This window comes from Boleophthalmus pectinirostris, unplaced genomic scaffold (assembly GCF_026225935.1).
Source record: "Boleophthalmus pectinirostris isolate CB_2022bp ecotype Guang Dong unplaced genomic scaffold, ASM2622593v1 HiC_scaffold_9, whole genome shotgun sequence".
In the NCBI taxonomy this organism is placed as follows: Eukaryota; Metazoa; Chordata; class Actinopteri; order Gobiiformes; family Gobiidae; genus Boleophthalmus; species Boleophthalmus pectinirostris.
Window position 1 is genome coordinate 21,140,489 of NW_026571541.1, and position 21,383 is coordinate 21,161,871.

The following is a 21,383-nucleotide window of genomic DNA, read 5'->3' on the forward strand; positions in this document are numbered from 1 at the left end:
AATGTATAAAGTGCAGGTATAAAAATATATCGATATCGCCCTGTGTAACTAATGTGAGACAATAGCCATGGTATAAACAATACTAAGACTTCTTGGTGTTGTGCAAAAAAGTGGCAAAATGGCAAAACTGAAATGAGCAATACCGTATAATACATGATATTCTTTATGTCCCATATTTCTTCAACTCTTGTCTTGATTGATATACAGTTCATTGCCACATTTAGTCTCCAGGGCTGAAATACCACTATGTGTTGAAATGAACCCACAGTCATCTAATGGTGTACCACCCAAAGGTGCCATTATTTAGGTTTTGTTGCACGCCCCTCTAACGGCTGGGTGCCTTGGAGCAATGTAACTGCTGGGTGGTTTCCCTTCAGCAATTCTGCACTGTTTTTATCACTGTGTTTTTGGCTGCATGTTGCAGAGTTACTATTGCCTCACATGTTGGCCACATATTACCTTTTACCACCAACAATGAGTGAATGACTCACAAGCGGCATTATCAGGTTATTGGCTTTGGTTGATGGCAAATGTTACTTTTAGATAGTAGATTGTTCACCTTAGCACAATGTTTTTACCTAATCATGTTTGTATGTGTGTGCACAACACTGCAATAATGTATTCTATGAGATTATCTTGAATAAAAAGTAAAGAGCAATGAGTAACATACTTAATATTACTTATTTAATATTTGATTTGACTGGTTACACTGGCTGATACATAGTGTTGATGTGATAGTGGATAATGTTTAATGTTTCTTTCACAAAGGGTGTTTGATAATAGGCAGTAAAGGAAGGAGTGGCACTTGAATGGTGTCATTCAGTGAAGGGGCTTGGCCTGTAATCCATCCCATGCAAGACAGGAGATGACTTTTCATTGACTGTTCATTCACTGTTGTTATAGAAATGTCCACCTCATTCAGAGGCCCTGTGTTATCTTCTGCTTTCTTTTGCATTAATTCATGGGAATCATTAGCATGGTTACTGGTAAATATAAACAGTGGTTGCTGTGATTATTTTCAGCACAAGCAACTGTTCCGTCAGCTTTTCGTCACAAATATATTTCCAAGTTCATTTTACTTTATTTCAACAGATGAAACGGTTAACAACTGTTCTTTTAAACGTTTTCTCTTAACTTGCTGTAAGAGGCCAGTGAATGCTTCTACTTAGCTACTCCTTATCTCAGCTTTTGAGATAAGCCCGATATTAAGCCAGACATATTTATCTCCCAAGTGAGGAAAAACACATGCTGCTCTACTGGATAAAAATGATGAATCCATCCTAAGCCCTTGTCTCATTTGTTATTTGAAGTACACTTCGGAGTCTTGCTTATCTCCTCCTTATGTGTGCTCATTAGAAGGCTGAAATGTACAGATGTAGTTAGTTAGTCCACTGTCGAGCCAGAAAAATGTCATGTCTATCTTTCCTCCTCACTACTCCTCATTCTTTCCTTCATCTTCCTCCTACTTCTCATGTACTGAACACTTCTTGAGTTCACAGTGCGCCGTGGAGAATTCCTCTCTGCACGATCTCATCCCGAGGTTAAGGTAAAGGCCAGTGTGTGTGGGAAGGTATTTATCACACTGCGGGGACTAAAACTGTATACACAAATCATGGAGACAAAATCAGGTCCCCATGATTTAATTTCTTTAATATTAGATCAACAACAGGATGAGTTCAGATATGGATTAAAGTTGATTAAGTCACTATGGACAAGGTTAGGGTCAATCTCCAGGGTATTAAGTAAAGTAAAGGTCCCCAAAAACCATGGAAACCAACATGTGTATGTGTCTTCCAGCAGGAGACTGTGGATGATCCATGGCCTACTTTTATGGGAACCAGGCGAAAATTCAAAACATGTGTCATGAAGTAAATACAGCCTCTTTAACTACCTCAGTACTTTATAGCTGCGTTATCCATTAATCTGCTTCTATAATTTACATCCTATGTTTTCAGTGTGTGACCTGGAGGTTACACTGCAGCCATTAAAAAACTAGAGGGTACCCAAATGTTGCCCCCAAGTCAAATTACCATTAATCTGGCATATAAACAGAGGAATAAAGTGTTATAATGCAACCATATCTGCTTATGAAGCCATTTGAAATATCTGTAGTCAGACTTTTCCTATGTTGAGACTGATTCACCTATGACCAGACAACAGTCACCTTCCCATGTGTACACAGTAGGCTGACACACTTGTGTGACGGTCTACGCGGGACGTCCTGTTTCTCTGTTATCCCCTGACGCCCACAGGAATGCTCACTGCGCAGGGCCTTGTTTGACCACCAGCTCAAGCAGACATGGATTTAACGAAAACACTTAGGGCCCAGCAGAGACACCCAGGAGGTCAAAGTTCACAGTCCTAAATTCTCACCTTACATTTTGGAATCAGACACTAAAGAGACACTGACAGAGAGAACAATAAAGCTCTGGAGTAAATCACAGATAATGGTAGCGCAGAAAACCAGGTACATTTCTCTTCCTGTCTTCCTCCTTTCAGAATATTGTTTTATGGTAAGCTGTGCAATAAAATCCAATTTACCTAAAGTCATGACTCATGTTAACACTTTACAAGAGAGACCTCACACATGTCACCTTGAGGCATCAACACACCTGTACAACATTGTAAACAAGCTTGTAAACTAGGCCTAAACATATTTTTGGGTTGATAATTATAATAAATGTTGTAACACACTTTAGCTTGTACATGTAACATTTGCTACGATGTTCTGAAAAATTGATAAATATGCTAAATATGCTATTACACTGTATATTTGCATTTTATTTGGAATGTAATGGGGAAGAAAAATCTGTCATATGGTGACATTTCATATCCAATTTCAAACCCACTTTTATAGTTCGCACTTTCTGCTGTGCCATTTAAAGTTATAGCACCAGACTCATGTCATAAAAGCCCAGTTTACTGTTTCCCTGAACAACAACACCAACATTAAACTAAAAGTCTTCAAGCTAAAAATAGAAAACATGACATAATCAAAAACAGAAGAAAGGCTCACCTGACATTGGCAGACGGCCTTACCAGTTTGTTTGGCATGCTAATCTGATGCAGGAATCTTGATTGTGTGTTGGCATTGTTTCAGGAGCTGTGTGGTGAGGGGCACAATTACGTTGGACTCTTATCTGTGTGAATAGCAGGCCTGTTGGAGCAGCCAGGAGCCCTAATGACAGATGGATGTATGTTGGGATGGTCACAGAGAGGCCAGAGCCAGAGAGACAGCTCTGTGCTAATCTGCACTGCAGAGGTGAAACTGGGTTATGGTTTCAAAAGCTGCTAATGACTTCATTATAACAGAGCAAGATGGGAAAAATCATTAATCTGTTTACAAATTATTTACTTATGTATTAACACTTTACTAAAGAAAAAAACAAGATATTTTCAAACAGAAGGATTTGACAGAACACTGTTATTCATCCCCCAGATGGACAAACTTACATAAGCTACATACAAACATAAGTATAAAACAATTATACCAGTGTCAAACTGATGTCTTGTCTGAAATATCAGTTTACAAACACGAGCATTTATTACGAATGTTTCCTTGTTTCGTTTTGGGGCACTGAAAAGCCTAATATGTTATATGGGGAATGAGAAGATAAAATCCAAACATAAAACAGATGTTATGACATGTCATTTTATATTAGCTTTGTGTGAATGTGGATCATAATATTCTTTAAACAAACATTATAACCCTTGTATAACCTATAGGGAATCTGTAATATTATATCTCAATGCTTTAATTTGTTACAACAAACTAGTCTATGAATGTAGTGCTGCCAGACATTTTTTCTCACAAAGACTGATTGACTCTTGTATAATTGTTTTATAGTTACATCTATAAACCTCAATCTGGATGACTAAGAGTGACTTCATTACGCAGCACAGAGAATTAGTATCGCTTAAACAACAGCTCGCTGAGGATTTGAATAATTAAATAAGAGGAGATTTTGTGTCTATCTTTAACAGATGTTTTGGAATCTTCTCAAAAGACTTTAATCAACACAATCTGATGCACTGGTACTCCTCCACCTTCACTCAGTACATTCTCGTACACACACATGCTGCACCCTTTGTGTGTTTCTATAGAGCTTTTAAAACAGAGCTGAATGTATGACTATAAAGGGGAGATGTACCAGGTGTGTACAAGAAGCCCTGTAATTACCCACGATGCATATAGCACATATACAAAGCATTAGCAATTTAGCATATATCTTTTCAGTGCACTTGCACCACCTTGGCTCCCAGATCATAACAAGTGTGACCTCTGTTAGCAGAGATAGGTTAAATGATACGTTCTATGCCTATGTTTAAGGTAGGATTGTCTTTCATCTATGGTTGGGCCTCTGCCAGGAAAAGATTCCCTCTAATGCTGCGAGCTATAGGCCCAAACATGTTTATTTATTTTTACAATTCAAAAGAGGTTTCCCCCCACCTATTCCCCCCATATCACACTCAGGTCTGTTATTAACTTTATGGGATTTTCCGTGGAATTCTTTCGTAATATGGGTGATTTGGCTGTGCAATAGGGAAAGGTTTGTGGGTAGCTCTTACTTGTAAAGCACACTCATTTCCTCGGTAAAATATTGTGACCTAAAAAACATCTGGGCAATTACATAGTGACTAACACTGTGCAATGAAATGTTGCTGCAATTTACTAATAATATTTAATAAACAAGAAATGTGACATCTTACCATCAAACATTTTACTAATTTGTTCAAGAGGGAAATTATTATTATATCTATTATGTCCCAGTGCTCATGCCAGACTCACATAATCACTCACATAATCACTGCTGAATTGCTATTCAGATTTGTCAATTAGAGTTCACAATAGAAATTACACATTAAAATGTGTTTCAAACATCAAACTCTTCCAGGTTTATGACTCTGAAACATTTGCATTTAAAATAACATAATATAGGGTTGTTAAGGATTGGACAAGATCTTCCAAGATGAAATTGCCACAAGATTGTGCAAATGATGTGTTTATATTTGCTTGTGAACAGGAGTTAACTGCTGGTGAGTTATGTCTACGATGATAGTAAAAATAGAAAGTAAAATGAATAAAAAATTGGGAACTGAACATAATTTATTATTTATTATGTCAATATCTCATGTCTTGTCTTGTGGGAAATGTCTCATCCTTTTCCAAGATTTTATGATAGATTTTAAAGTGAAAGAACATTTGCATATTTTGGAAGATTTGTTGCGCAAGTTAGTGACTGTAACTGATTGTCCCATAGACAGCATGTCCCAACCTGTCCTCTATGGCATCACAACATACTTAGTATTTTCCAGTTAGTATTTCCCAGTGACCACTTTTACCCTGAGTAGGGCATTAAAGCATGTGGTCAGAAGAGAGCAAGGCCACGCTCCCATTAGAAACGTAAAGCGTCCTGTATGACATTTTACTCGTGACATTATGTGAGTTGCTTTTATAGCACATTTATACATAATCATTATCAGTATACAATGTAGTTGTACTACTCCTTCCTCCATCTGAGCCTGTGCACCAGAAGGGTTTGCCTGGCCCCACATGTGTAAGAGGATCTCCCCCTACTCAGCCGACAGTGAGGATCTGACCCAACACACGCACGCACAAAGCAAAAACAATGGAAAGAGGAGTCACACCACGTTGACCAGAGCCTGCAGAACAGCTTGAGTTCATCCTCTCATGTAATATAAACACACATCTGACCACTAGCTCTTTCTCTGCCTTGAAGAATATGCCAGGACCTTAATATTATAAGTTAGCTTTTTTGATGGTCTGCATATTTTCTGGCTTTGAATAAGTCACTATATATGGGTACTGTGTATATATAACAATGCAACTCTCCTTTTTTACATATAGTTGTTACTAACTGAGCACAAACACAAATGATTTGAATGGGGCTTTGCATTTTAGGTGCAGTCAGCAAATTGAAGCCACAGTTTACCATTTCAGGTGAAGTATTAAACCGGTAAATATTATGTTCAGTGTCATAACTGGATAATCAAATTCAGACAAAATCATAAAATAAATTTTGAAATTATACTTTAACTGTATGACTTTGGAGGACATTGGACAGTTCATTGACCACATTATGAAACGTTGACAGTCAGTAGTTAATATTAAACACAATGTACACTGGAGGCTTGTGCATGCGTCACTTTGTAGAGTGTTTGCTCTTTGATCTGCATTTGTGTTTTATTACAACATAGTGAAATTAAATTTAGATCCATTTGAGTAAAAATACAAACAAAAAAAGTATTCACAGTCAACTTGAATGGATAGCAACTCTACCTGTTAATTGAGGCTCCCTAATAGAAGAATATATTCTTTTTTTTACTGTTTGTTGCTTTTATGGTACTTTTTTATGGGTAGCAGTTTATCTTTATTTACCTTTAAATTACCTATAAAGAACTTGTATCTTGCCATTTCCAGACTGTACTATTTGCAGGGTCTCTTCTGCTACTGCTAACACACTCCATCTTGCAGGTTTCAGTTGTGGCTAACAGTGTTTGCACTGCTTTATGGCTCTCTGTTTGTTTTCCTCTTCAGTGGAGCTCAGTACGTCTTGGGCCCAACACCACTCCAACTACATTCAGGGTCCCACCACCAGCCTCAGGGGCCCACCCACAATATCACAGAGAGCCGAAAACACACAGTTCAGGTGTGCAGACCGCCTTTGAGAAACACAAGCATATCCTGAGCAATTAGTTTGGCTCATTCTCAGATAGTCGGCACTACTCAAGACAATTTGTCAACTCTCCCCTTAAGCACATTGTTAAATTAAATCATACAGCAGTAGATAGATAGATAGGTGTGACTATTGCTATTGGAACTTCTTCAACCATCAAACCCAGTAATTTTCTTGTGAATTTCTACAGGGTGAATTCCAGCTTGCAGTAATTCATCTCTAAACTAATAAACAAAGAGAAAAAGGTCACAGAGCAGGAGAGCAAGTAATCATTTCATCTTGATGATTATGGTTCCAAAGGTAGAGTTATTTTGGCTACAGTTGCAAAGATTTGGAACCAGTCTTTGGGGCCAATTTTTATTCATAAAGAATTAGGCTCCCAATATTTGTGGTGTAACTTTAGTAGGCATAGTGAAAATGTAGCAGTAAGCTTGTAAAAATGCCAAATAAATGTAATGTAATGTAATTAGCCTGTTTATGTGAAATCAGGCTCCAGGAGACATGGGGCCCAGGCCTCTTAGACCAGCCAAATGTCAAATCTTCTCTCAGATAGGCCTACATTTGTGTACGTATTTAGGTACATAGCCCTATATGTTTACAATTTTATGGAGTAGGCCTACTACTACAGACAGTTCTGAGTCAATCTAAATGATATTTTTTAAGTTGTAGCCTACTCTTGAAAAAGGACAGCTAAATATTGCTTGGTGACTATAAATCCGATCTCAGAATGGACGTTTCACAAAGCCTAAAAATTTGGCTTATTATTAGGTCCTTGGGAGCCTGAGCGGTGTAGGGGGTGGATCACATGAGGCCTAGGGGGATGGGCACACTTTGAGAGGCTGCTGTGGCTTTAAGAGTTTACTACAATCAGCGCACTCACTCCACACACAACAGAAAAAAGTTTGGAGGCCAAGCGAGCTGTGGGATACCAACGGATCGGAAGTGACGGGACAACATAAACCGAAAGAAGGGGCAAAGTTAAGACGGGATATCAACTCTAGGACACAAAACAGAATGAGAATCAACGTGCTCTCCACAGGCAGAGCGCGGAGAGTGAAAGGCGCCCGGACAAGCGCTCTCTGAAGTCAGGGGACTCAGATTTGGTATGAACTATGAAAGAAAAGACTTTATGGTTTACCTCGGAGGGCAGTTAGGGGATATGAGCGCTTATGTGTGGACTTGGGGTCGTGTTTTTCCGCTGTGGGGTCCCGCGTTGAATCTTTGGGGATGTTTGGAGTCGTTCGGAAACTGACGCGACTCTTCGCCATAGTGCTGTTGCTCTCTTCGGCGGTGGTGGTAGTGGTCCCTGGCTCAGAGTTGAGGGTTCGGGTCCGGCTGGCAGACGGGCTGATCACCGAGGAGGTCCTAGAAGCGGACAGCGAGAGGGACTCCATATCACTCGAGTTCAAGCAGGGAGACGGGACGCTTGTTACGTTTGTGGCAGACTTCAAGCAGGTGAGTTCCTGTGATGTTTAGTCCGGGAAAGTAGATTCTGACGCAAATGAAGCACTGTGAAATTATCGAGCCATCCTAAACCGCTTTTACCGCTTTGCAAATGTTGCGCAAGGACTGAGGTTGATTTGCTGAAGGTAAGAAAGAAATTAAACTTAGGTTACTCAGTGTTAGGTCATGTTATCTTAGACTATTTATATGACCAGGTATCCTACTCAAAGTAATTTCACTGACCCATGATGGTAAAAATCATGTTTCTCTTGCCCAGTGGATATAGGTCACAAACAAGGCTTTAGGCCAGTCCCAAGCCTCAGAAATGAAGTTTGCATCACAAGAAGTCAGTTAAATATAAATTATATTAGATAATAACATTGATTTTATAATATGTGGTCACTATGGGACACACCTGGAATTAGCAAGTCAAATAAAACTAATAACTAATACAAATATGCTATGCCATCTCTTACAATTTTGTCATCAGTCTAACTGACTACCAATTTGTCTCTACTAATAGACTAGTTCCTCCCTGACACATTAATTCCCATATCACACAGTCTCTCAGAGCCCTTTATTCTGCCCTACAGGACACATGTATCTATCTTTTACCATGTGTGTGCCAGTGTCATGGAGGTCAAGACAGCTGCACATATCTCTGTCCACAGAACCCACAGCTTATGGTCCAACCAGACACTCCATAGCCTGCCAGTTTTAGCATTTTTCTAAAAGTAGACTACCAGGCTTCCTTTCGACTCTGTCACTTTAATGCTTTTACTGAAATATGAGACAATTTTCTACTTTAGCATCTACTCAAGGCTGATAAGCAACTGTACTGTATCTAAGGGAGTGAGGGGAGGGACCCAGCGGTGCACACAGCAAAGGCATGTGGCTGTGATGGTTGCTGTCATACAGAAGCTGACAGCCTGACGAGATGTGGCGGGGGGAGATTTACCAGGATTAAGTGGGCATGTCTGACCTTTTTGATCCGCACGTCTGCCCTACTAACCAAAACAGCTAATTTGGAGTTGAAAGAGGAGAAGCCGTCAACCCCAATCACTGGTGACATCTCATAATAAAGAATCATACACTGAGATTGGAGGCAGGGGGCAGTGACCAGTAGTGTAGAGTACAGGGAAGTAGCACTTTCACATGCAGTATATTTTGGTTTATTGCAACCTACTACTTTTTTGTTCTACTTAAGTAGGTTCACTTTCAACTTCTCTTCTACTGTAAGCCAGTAATGTTTGAGAAAGGACTTCTTTGTTTTGAAACATAATTTTAGAAAGAGGCTTGGTTTAAGCTACCTATTTACTGTGTATTTTTTCAAGTTTTGTAATAGATTTGTAATTAATTGAGAATCCCTAAATGTAAAGCAGGCTGTTTTTGAATTGCGGTACTTTTTTTGTTTACTTTCTCTGAGAATTCTGCTTCTATCTCCCTCTCCCCTTCACAGCCCATTATGTGTGACGCATCCAAATGCACATGTGGCAAAGTTTATATGAACACAACCAAGCGAAGCTCTCAGATCACTTAACTTTTCCGCTGCCTGATTTATCTGTTCCACTCATAGGTCTGCTTCCCCCTACTTTTCACTCCCCCTGCCTCCCTCTCTCCTGCTCTCCCCACTCAAAGCTTTCTTCCTCCATGTGGTTCTTATTCAGCTCTTGTTGCAGTATCACAGGGATTTCTGGAAAGTTGGATGAGCTGTCACTTCAGCCGCCATGAAATGTACAGTCCGGATGAACGCAAGGGGACAGGAAAATGTTTTAACAGGGCAGCACACTGGGGACTTGATGATGATGAGGTGCACATCATTCAGGGTGCTTTTGAACAGCCAGGCGGTAAAAGACACAGTAGTGATTGATAGAGTATGAGATTCATAATTTATTTTACAGGTGTTCTGGCTATATGAAAAGTTATGGTTGATTTGCCAATGATGATATTTATCTTTGGCAGAGTAGTTGAGCTGAACTGCAGGATGTGAGCTGGAGGTTTAGTCAGTTGTAATATGATTCCCATAGAGGCATAATTTTTTGTTTACCGTGTAATTTCGCACCATACAGGAATCAGAAAATCAATTAATAGTGGTACTAAATCCTGGTACAAACATTTGTAAATGTTCAAAATGTGCTCCAAAATGTATGACACTTGACTTTTACCTCCACAGCCTGCAACCTAGTATGAACGAAATGTGTAAAGATGATGTGCAGCACAAGACATGTGCTTCTTGTTGACATCAGATCTTGCCTGTCTCTTTGTTGTATATTGCACATAAAATATTTACATCTTAAATCAGCATTTACAAAGTTCCTGACTTTGGACTAAAAGTAAAGTGCACTTTTAATTCATGTCCTCATGTTCAGTGCTGACAGATGTGGAGATTGATTAAGGCCAATTCAGTTTTTACTGCCTTAATATCTAACTGAAGACTTTGATCTGTGCAAGAATGTTATGTAAGTGACCTTTAAAGGATTTCATGTAAAGATTTTGAGGTTTGTATTTTTATGTTCCAAATTCAACATTACCGGTAAATCTTTGTTCTCATTGTGGGAAGGACTATGTTGACTTCTTATTGTCCAAGTAGAGGGAAAACGGTAGAGCCCTATCACATTAAATGGCTTGGGAATAGTAACCACAGTATGAATAGATGTCTCAAGTTTTATAAATTCTCATAATTTTGTTTAGTTTTAAAACAGATTTGGTTTCAGTCAGGGGCCGTTTTGCCTAGAGGATAATTGACTCTAGTGTATATCCCAATTGTCTTCAAAGCACAGTAGGTTTATGGATACGCCCAACTGTAAACCTGCTCTGGGAATGAGCAGCTCCACACACACCCTTGTGCGCAATGTAGAAAACAAAGTCAAAGTTGAGGTAGGAAGGCACGCCATCTATGTTACCTAATCTGTAATATTCATTTATAATCAGAATTTTTGGATGGATTCTGAGGATTTTCCAGGACATGGACAATGAATAAATCTTATAACTGCTGAGACTATTTTATATACTCCTGGTAAAGCTATCAAGAATTTTATTTGATCTTAAATGAGAACCTAATGTTGGCTGCATAACATTTGCACCAATATTTTCTGAGGCACAGTCCACCTTGTCACAACTTGTGAAGTGGTTTTACCGGTACATTTTGTAGTCAGTACATTTTCCCACCTTTTTATCATAGATTTAGACTAAGATAAACTTTAATGATCCACACGGGAAATTACATTCTCTAAAAAGATGACCTTCCTCTAAAATATAATTTTCTTTGTTAATTACTGAACTATATTTTACGTTATGAATGTTAAGAGTCACCTCTGGTCTATTGGCCAGCATCAGGATCAAGGACCAAGGCCAATCGAATCCATTATAGTAGTTTTTAATTGATCAACTCAGAAGAACCTATTTCTGATACAGTCTTTGAAGTCTCTTCAAAAGCCACCTTTGTCCCTGTGCTTTTAAAGATTCTAAAGTCATCCTACGTGGCCTTGTAGTGGCTCTTGTAGGCCAGAGTGGGGCCCCTTTGCCCTCTCGTTCCCCCCTGATTCCCCCTTGCCCCTGTTGATGTCTTTATCCATTCTCCTCCTCTCTACAGCAGGCCAGATGTCCGTCTCTAACACCCCGATAAAAAGAGAACTTCCTATTCCCACAGTCAGCCATGCACAACTAAACATCAGCAACTGGACAAGAGGACTGTTATTGTGGTTTTACTCTGCGTAGCTGTTATCATTTTGAAATGTGAAGCAGTATAATTGTAGAGCGCTTTTGTTTGCCATTTCATTATCCAGTCTACTCTTTATCTTGTCCACAGTTTAACACCTTTAAATATTTGGTCCTCACAAAACAAGCTTTGTTCTATCAACAGCATTCCAAATTGCATGAAAGATTGTAATTTAAAGTTTAAGTTTAACTTAAGCAAAATCAAGAAACCCTTACAGACCAAGCTAAACTTTGTGGAGGTTTATTGATTGACTTGCTGGTGATGTCAGTTAATTTGGTGCACATGCTTATGTTAGTATTGTATGGGGTGACGTGACCATATCCGAAGAAATAAACATCAGACATCTTTTGTAGTTTCAGTTCAGTTTTATTTTAGATTGGTCTGTTCCTATAGCAGAAGTTTGTGTTTCCAGGGAAAGCGGATATGAATACTATGGTGGTGTGGTAGTCTAAATTAGACTTATTTAGTGCACCTTATCTATCAGCTTCATTTCCTTTGCTGTTTGCACTCTGTCGGCATTTTGCTCATTTCCTCTTCGCTGCTGTCTCTATAAACATGAAATCGATGCAGACCTGTTTTCTGTGCTACTTTAATTTAATTGCATATTTTGCCTAAGTTGGAGAAGTTCAATCATCAGGCTGACATTGTTATAACTAGCCCCTCTTGTTTTCATTGTGCATTCACTGTCACTGTTTACTAATTGGTTTGGTCTTTGGACAGCCAGGTGTGACTATAGCCCCAAATGTGACTCCACATTCCTGTCTTCAGAGCCTCTGTAATTAGCTGCAACTCAAGCATTTCTCAGCACACAGGCTTTGCTTCCACTCCTTTTGTGTGTTATTCTTTAGCCTTCGAACCCTCTCTCCCTCTGTCTCCCCTGATCTTTAATCCAGGCTACACCTGTGCTTTTGTCTTGTGCAACCAGGCAAATAACCCTGAATATGTGTAGCAATATAGAAGAGGACTCAAAGTAGCAAATACATTTCTTCTTTTTGATAAATTTGCAGTTTGTCTGACTAAATTTCATATTTTTCCTGTTTGTAACACATGGAATACTATGTGATCTGATGGCCATGGTGTGTATTGCTCCTCAGTATTAAAATAGTGGTTTATCAGTAGACCGGGACTGATAGTGTCTAGCACCCAGAATAGCCACAAGTGTTTTCTTTGTTTACATTAGGATACCTTGAAGCAGACTGCAGACAGTTTCATAAAAAACAAAGTACCTTATTTGATGTTTATCTGTGCCTTTATATTAGACAGCCTATTAAAATGGGTTAGACTAGACTAGCTCAACAGCCTTAAGACTACTCACTGTAAATGGTACCCTTTTAAGCACTTGAAAGGGCTTTTGTGCACCTCCTTAAATAATGTGGCTCACCAAAAGTTGCTTGTGAAATACTCTGTGCTGTTAAACAAGTCAGGAGTATGACCCTTTAGTTGGGCTATATGAATGCAAGCTTGTGTTAGGCCAATGCTAGTTTGTGTAGTTTATGTTTAAAGGTACCAGGACCTGCTTGTTGCGGAGCGATGCTGAGGAATCTGTACTTGTGTGGATTATTTATAGCCATGCTGACATTTACACTAGACTGCTGTGGAAAACTCAAGGCTACACTTTGATTATGGTATTACAAGCCAGGGAAATGTCACTCCTTCAACTCTTAATGTCCATACCTGTTATTTTCTGTGACTATGGGTTTGCAGACCGTTAATCTTGTACATGTTTGTGGTAATGTACTTTTAGACCTTGCTTGATTTAGGCTTCACTTAAATTGTAAATCCAGTACAGAATCTGTGCAGTATTGATCTCATTCTCTTATTTTATATTACAAACAAACTTCCCATACTTTTTAATTTAATACTGGTGAATTAATTCAGTTATTTTTTATTTATTACAGGCACACTTTATAGTTTGGATGCAATATAAAAGTTAAATATGCAATAACATATATAGTTACACTAAATAATCAGCCTTGGGTAATAGTGGCCTCAATAAGGTGTTCAAATAATTACATTAAATTATATTTTATATTTGTCTTCTCTTTATTAAATTACTTGCACGAGTTCAGGAAAGTGATCAGATCTTTTTCAACAAACAAATAATAATAATCTAAAATAATAAATGTAATGCCTCCAATATTAGAGATAATGTCAATGTTTATAGTCTGCAGCACCCAGTGCACTGAATATAAACATTGGCCCATGTCGGTGGCTGATGCATTATACTTTAAGCAGAGTAGATTAAACATGTATTCATAAATCCATGAAGTGATCTGCAATTTAGTGAAGTCATCTGAGCCAGTTTAATGCACTGATTGCCCTTTAAGGTCGAATCCACAGAAGAGAAGTTTAGACAATCATTAATCTTAGAACATAATGACACTGCTGCAAAAGCAGAACCTGTGGCATTAAGTCAGCCCCAAAATGGTTGAAAGTTGGTGGAGCTGCCCGGCTTCTCTGTAATTACCCCTTAGAGCCTTGGGGCAAACCCATGTGGCCTACACAAATGCTTTCCTCGTCCTTTCTTTACATACAAAGTGTATACATAGTATCTTAGCATAGAGCCATGTGTCTGCTGTATGGGAGGTCTTGGAGCCGCAGCACTGCATCTCGGAACATTTGAACTCCAACTGTACATTTGCATATTTTTATTCTAACTGCCTGCTTTGCTTGCATTTTTTCCATAATCCTACTAGTATACAGTTGTTAACATACTGATAATATACTGACTATATGACTTTTGAGAACTTTGAGTTTAAATTGTAAACTTTTAACTCGCATAAGCAAAATTCAAACCTCCCTGTCTGTTTTGCCTGTTGTGTCAAAACAATGGGGACACATTCTCAAACTTCAGTATAAAGTGCATTTTTTTATTGTCCAGTCCATCTGTATGCTTACAACTCCATGTGTAGAACTAATATCAATATTTGCTCAGTAATTTGCTTTCCAAAGGTCAAACACTGTTGCGCGATTGTCTTGTGTAATAACCATGCTTGTACTGTATGCCTGCCAGAAACCCCCTTTCACAGACAAAAGTGGCATTCAGGATGGGGCACAGTGGTCGCTCAAAGTGCTTCTATAAAGATCTGCACAGCGTAAACACTCAGGAGGCAGGTCATATGGCTCTCTTGCCTCTTTTGTACACAGGAACTGGGGGCTCGGTGGGGTTATCTCCATACTGTTTATATATGCTACAGAGTGAGTGCCCCTCTGGCTTCGGATATCTATGTGAAAAGCGGAGGAGGGGTATTTGTGTGAACTCAAGCCCTATCCAAAAATGGGGGGTGGGTGCCTGATGAATAAAAAGACAGGTCTCTACTACTTCACTCACACAGCTGCTGGAGGGTTCCCATCATGCTTTGCTCTGTGCACAATAACACCCTCATCGTTTACAGCTTTTGGCTTTGCTGCTCACTCCCTCACATACTTGCCAAATCCAACAAGTGCCTCTTTTTTTCAAATTGTCAACTATCATAGTTTCCAGCAACCACAATTCCACATATCTGAATGTGGTAAGCTGTATTTCACTTTGACAGCATGTGAACTCTGAAAATGTTTGTGGAAAAAAGAACAGGTTTAATTGGACAACATAAAAGGAGCAACACTACTCAGACAATATGAAATGTCAACAAAATGTCAGATGAGGATGCACACAAGCCCCATTTGGCTTTAAAAGAATTGCTGTTTAAACAACTTTGACATTTGTTGAATTACTTAAATGAGTGTCTGCTTGCATCAGATTTCAACCTGGAGGAGTATTTCTATGAAGTGGTTTATAACCCAGATTGACTCTCTTGTCCTCTTTGACTGTTTTCAACCATTTTTCCTTTTTTGCATTGCAGGATGTAAAGATTTTCCGTGCTCTGATCCTTGGCGAACTTGAGAGAGGACAGAACCAGTATCAGGCTCTGTGCTTTGTTACCCGACTCAACCGTAACGAGATCATCCCCAGTGAGTCCATGGCCCGTCTGAGACAGGTACAAAGTAAAAGCTATGCAGAAATATGTATATGTATATTTTGATTTGTATTTACTTGAGAAACTTTTGCTTGTAGAAAAATCCTCAAGCAATCCGTCTGGCAGAGGAGCGGAGGGGACTCGAGCAACTTACAATGAGTGCAGCAGTGAATCTGAGTCGAGCCTGGCAACTGAGCTCACACATACACAACATGTGCAGCGAGGCCCGGGAAGCCATTTATACCAGGGAAACAGATGTTAAATACTGGTTGGAAAAAGGTCAGTGAGGCATTTTGTAAACCTTCCGTCCACCAAATCTTTTTTCCCCTCAAATAAACTGTAAACAGTGCAACAGATGTTGAGATTGAAATGCTGTACTTTTGTGATTTTAAAAAGTCTCTCCAGTTTGTTTCCCTAAAATATTGCCCAATGGCCTGCATGTTTTTATGTAAACATCTTTTTGTTGCATCATCACAACTCTACGTTATCAGGTTAAAACTTATAAAATAATATCCCAGTTTGAACACACTGTTTTCTCCTATCAATCTCTTATCCAGTGTATTCAGTTTATCGTATTTTTTAAACTGGCAGAATTTCGCTTGTATGTACTATGAATCTCATATTATATGGACTCTACTTTTCTTAGTAGTATATAAATCTTATAACTATATACATTATTTACCCAGTATCTTTATTTCATGGATGCCAAAATTATACCCAGTATAGGGAAAATCTATATAGCAGTACTTTTGTCCATTGACAGCACAGTTATAGTGAAAACAATGTGGATGGTCACGGTTCAGTGAGCTCCCCACACCATTATCAGTGCAGGAAATCGCACAAGCATCTTCTTTGCATAACAAAGAATTTCCTTTAAGACACAATCTTTGTCCTTTTAGTGTTTTTCTATGCCCATTCCATTTCAGTTCATTACTAAGTTCACCACTTTGTAAACACCTTTGTTTTAGAAAGAGTTTTTCTGTTTTGTGTATTTATATTTAGGAGTGGATGGTTCCATGTTTGAAGTATTACCCCAGACAACAGAGTTGCCCAGCTTGCAACCCTGCCACTCTGCTAAAGACTTGTGGCAGCCGTGTCTGTGCACTTACAACCTGCGTCTGGAGTGGTATCCCTGTTTACTGAAGTATTGCCGGAGCCGGGACTCAGCAGGGAAGGGCTCCTCCTACAAGTGTGGCATCAAGAGCTGCAGCAAGGGCTACCATTTTACTTACTTTGTTCCTCAAAAACAGCTTTGTCTCTGGGATGAGGAAACCTAGCATTTCTACTGTGCTTGCAAACTTGCAAACAAATAAAATTTTGTTCCCATCCAGGACTCTGTCTATAAATGAGACTTAATACCTGTTTCTGCTTGGAAGAGTTGAGATTCACAAGCATCTAAAACTGCAATGGTCCAAGATCAAGCCCGATTAAAAAAAAATATATCGACTGTTCAGTAGCCTTGGAAAAGAGCCTCATCACTTTGGTGACTTTGGTGGGAATTTTTTGGGAGACTGTATGGATCAGGTGGTGGATCATAATGATGATGTCCATACAGATTTCTTTATGCAGAAACCTGAACTCTGACCTAGTTTAAAGTCAGATGAGGATCAGAAGAGACAACTCTGATTAAGGACGTATTGACCCAATGTGTTTTAGCACAAAGTAAACCAGGATGGCAAATCAGTTCCTGCTGAAATGTATGTTCCTGAAGTGACTTTCAACAGATGCATAAACATTTCCTGTTTTTATTTATTTTGATTGCAAAATGAAATTATGGAAGACTGTGTTTTTATAGTTTATCTTGTGTTCAGGTGATGTTCGGACAAATGTGCTTACAGCAATAACAGTCAAAATTATAAAGGGCATTTACTACTAAGGGTTTAAATTAAACAATTAAAGCATTGTGATAAGCTACGCTGTAGGCCTAACTATAGTTTTAGCAGGAGAACACGGCTCTCAAATACACTTTTAGGGGCCCATACTATCAACTAAACCAAAGGTATGTTTTAAGAATTTTTTTTTTTTTTCTGATTTAGCTGGGCCATGATGGCCTCATTGATTACCTCTGCTGCCATCATGTGGCTGGAGCATGTACAGTCAAACACCAAACCGGTTTTATTTATCTACTTTTTCACTTGTATAGGACCAAACTTGTCTGTAGATTTTCCCCATTACCTATGTTCAGAGCCAGTTTGCCTTACCTCTGTTTTGATTGTGTTGAAATGAGTTCTTCTAACTAAAACCAAATGATAATTTGATTTGAAACACAACAAGTGCCTTAACATTTCCATTCATGTCCTTGCTATATATTATAGGATACGTTTAACATAGGTTATTTTTTATAAGTATTTGAAAGCCATGAGAAGGAAAGGAAGCAGTAGGTACCTGACTTTTACATTGTACAACTTAAATAAAGACTTTCTTTGCACTGTACAACTTTGCTTGTTTATTTCCAGGTGAATGCATAAATAGACGCATTGGATTTTATTACTTTCAGTGATATACAGTAGGTGTCTGATTGTAATTCAATATTCATCTGTCGCTGACGCGCACCAACAGTCAAGGATAAATATCAATGTGTCATGTTGACCACATGGGGGTGCAATACCAGCAGCAGAAAGAAGACAACAAAACGACGAGAGAATACACAAGATGGAAATTGATATTTTAAGATATTGTGGCCACAACCCCGGAGATTTTGTACGGATCCTCTCCTAACCATTAGTCTAAACGTGCGGTTATCATGCCTTTATTTCCTCTGAATCGGCTCTAGGAATTAATGCATCGATTAATGTAATTTAGGAATGGTGATGAGGGCGATGCTCCGAAGAACTGCAAGGGCTATGGGTCTTCTTTTTCATAGGATGAAAATAAGGACGCATGCTTACAGACACACTTTGTCAAGGTAAGCATTCTGCAATCTTGTTAGGGAAGGTTTCTGTTTGCGTTTGCGTTTTAGCTCACTATTTGATGGTCCTGTTAGCTGGAAGTTAATGGTAGTTACAGTAGAACCTGTTGTCAATTTCTATAGTCATGAGAAGCCTGTGTAGGCCTGTAGACAACATTTGTTACAGTGTGTTAAATTGTAATATCATGAACTCATGTAATATCATTGTGTCTTTGTTTCAGACCATAACACTATCGTTTGATTATTAGCATTAAGGTAAGAAGACCCTCTGTATTTACTTATAACTGGGTTCAAATGATTCCACACCATCCGTGTTTATCTTCGTTACGCAGTAGGTTTGTGCACACGTCAGCAGAAGGGACGGCCTCCTCACCCCACCAGCTCCTCAGCCGGCCAACTGTAGGACTAATTGTTCTCCTACAAAGGACTGTACAGTCCATGTCTTTGGACCTCATTTCAATCATTTGTACTTATGTAAGTGATATCATACTGAAAAATTTTCTAACATAGTGATTCTATTAATAATTGTTTTATTGTTTGCTATTGCTCATAGAAAAGACAATGGAAGTTATTGTGACCTCTGCATTTCTCTGCCTTTGTGGTTGGACTGCTCTCTACTTTACCCTATGTAGGGTTAATAGGCTGCGAAGCTATGAATGGAATTGTCGTCTTGTGACACTGTTGCATGGCATCTCAGCAATATGCATCACCACTTTCATTGGCTATGTGGATGGACCGTGGCCGTTTGATAATCCAGGTAAGAGTCTTTCAGTTATTCTTTTAACAAATAACTTTGTCAGTGCCATTAAAGACTGTACATCAAACTTTACATATACTACCATATAAGCACTAACTGTTTTGCATAAATGTGTCATGTAAGGTATTTTATTGTGCCTCACCAATTTGTCTCTAGCACTTGGTACTGCATCATAGAGTGGTAGTTATAAGTTCCAATACTATTACATACACAACAAACTTGCAGTGTTAACTCCTAGTTTGTTTGTTTTTTGTCTTTTCTATCACAGGCAGCCTGAATACACCTCTACAGATAAGTGCCTTGGTGTTTAGCCTGGGTTATTTTATCTTCGATATGGCCTGGTGTGTCTACTTCCGCACAGAAGGTCCTGTTATGCTCGCCCATCACACTATGAGCATCCTGGGAATCCTATTGACACTGTGGTTGGGGGAGTCTGGCATTGAGGGCTGTGCAGTTCTCTTTGGTAGTGAAATCACAAACCCTCTTTTGCAGACACGCTGGTTTCTGAAACAAACTGGACACTACGATACCACACTTGGACACATTGTTGACATACTGTTTGTGCTCCTATTTGTTGTAATGCGTGTCTTTGTGGGGGGCACAATGCTGTATTGTGAACTGATCTCTCCAAGACCAAGATTCTTTATTAAGTGTGGGGGTGTGGCTATGTACGCTCTGTCTTGGATATTCGTGGTGGACATTGTTCGATTTGCCATAAGGAAGAGCAGCAAGTGGCACAGACAACAAAAAGATCATAAAACTCCAGCAGTAAATGGTATGAATGACAAAAAAGAGTAGGTCTAATAGAAAGTATAAGGATGTTGTTGTTTTTTTTTTGTTTTGGGTTTTTTTGTTTTTACAGGCTTTTAAAATAGTCTGCATGTCAAAGTTGAGCAGTTAACAAAAAATAAATATTGACAGTAAACAAAATATATAAATAACAGTGAAAGCCATATAAATACTGTTCAAAATAACATTTGTATTTGCACCAGTTTCCAGCTTTTTCAACATTTTAATAAAACTAATATATTATAGTTTAGATAATGGGCACATATCACTTTCTAATAATTGAGGTAGATATTGACTGGAAACTAAAGGTCAGTGCTCTCAGGTCTTGGCACATGGCACAGTGCCAAATGTATGTTTTTTGTTTGTTTAGTTTGTTTTTTGTTGTGTTTTTTTAAAATTATGATTATTATGTAGGGTTGTGTAAAACTACTCATGTTTGATAATGGTCTCAATGTGAAGCTATTTAAAAAACAATAATGCCTGGTCAGTTATAATATTTTATAAAATATTTTGTGGGTATATTTAATGTCTAGTTTTCGTTTGCTAATAGACTTTATCATAAAAACTGAAACGTGTTTACAATGTATTACTTAACACAATACTATGTTTTTCTATACGTGGTTGTGCCTTAAACAATGACTTAAACTGAGTCTTATCCTTGACTGACAACAAAGTTGCAATTACCATAATTGTCCACTTGGTGGTATCATCGTAACTCTTTGGTTAAACATCAAACGGCAAGTATCATATTTTACTGAGTTATGTTCAGATAGAGGCTAGCACCCCATGTTTTTCTAGATTTCACCATCAGGCAGGTATTTTATTGCTTATAAGTTTTGGTTTTAATGTGGTGTTGTGTTTCTCTTATGGATAAAGTGGCCAGTCTGCATCCTCTGGCACTGCGCATCTTTGTGTCTTACTGACGTCTAGTACTGATAGGGATTATATGGACTTGCTACTAAATTACAGATCTACTTTAACACAAAAGGTTTAAACAGACATCCTAAAAAGCTGAGTGAATGTATAAAGTTTATAACGGGACCCTGTAAGTCTGTTTCAAAGGCAAATTTGTCAGTAGTAGCGAAGGCCGTGTAAACTGGCCTGTAGTTACATA

General features: G+C 38.6%; 2 protein-coding genes across 3 annotated transcripts; both read left to right on the forward strand.

Moving 5' to 3' along the window:
* Positions 1–7,532: 7,532 nt before the first annotated feature.
* oafa (OAF homolog a (Drosophila)) lies at positions 7,533–18,251 on the forward strand. The gene is made up of 4 exons (XM_020918052.2): positions 7,533–8,153; positions 15,702–15,836; positions 15,914–16,094; positions 16,818–18,251. The coding sequence occupies exons 1-4, from the start codon at positions 7,926–7,928 to the stop codon at positions 17,090–17,092; spliced, it is 819 nt and encodes a 272-aa protein (XP_020773711.1). The 5' UTR covers positions 7,533–7,925; the 3' UTR covers positions 17,093–18,251.
* A 52-nt stretch (positions 18,252–18,303) lies between these two features.
* tlcd5a (TLC domain containing 5a) lies at positions 18,304–21,328 on the forward strand. 2 transcript variants are annotated; one of them, XM_055147741.1, is made up of 5 exons: positions 18,304–18,720; positions 18,945–18,978; positions 19,056–19,197; positions 19,356–19,480; positions 19,749–21,328. In XM_055147741.1, coding segments are annotated over exons 3-5 (657 nt in total). In that variant the 5' UTR covers positions 18,304–18,720; positions 18,945–18,978; positions 19,056–19,195; the 3' UTR covers positions 20,279–21,328. The 2 variants fall into 2 exon arrangements, with proteins under 2 accessions (XP_055003716.1, XP_055003715.1); XM_055147740.1 differs by having other exon boundaries at positions 19,277–19,480; positions 19,749–21,327.
* The last annotated feature ends 55 nt before the right edge of the window (positions 21,329–21,383 follow it).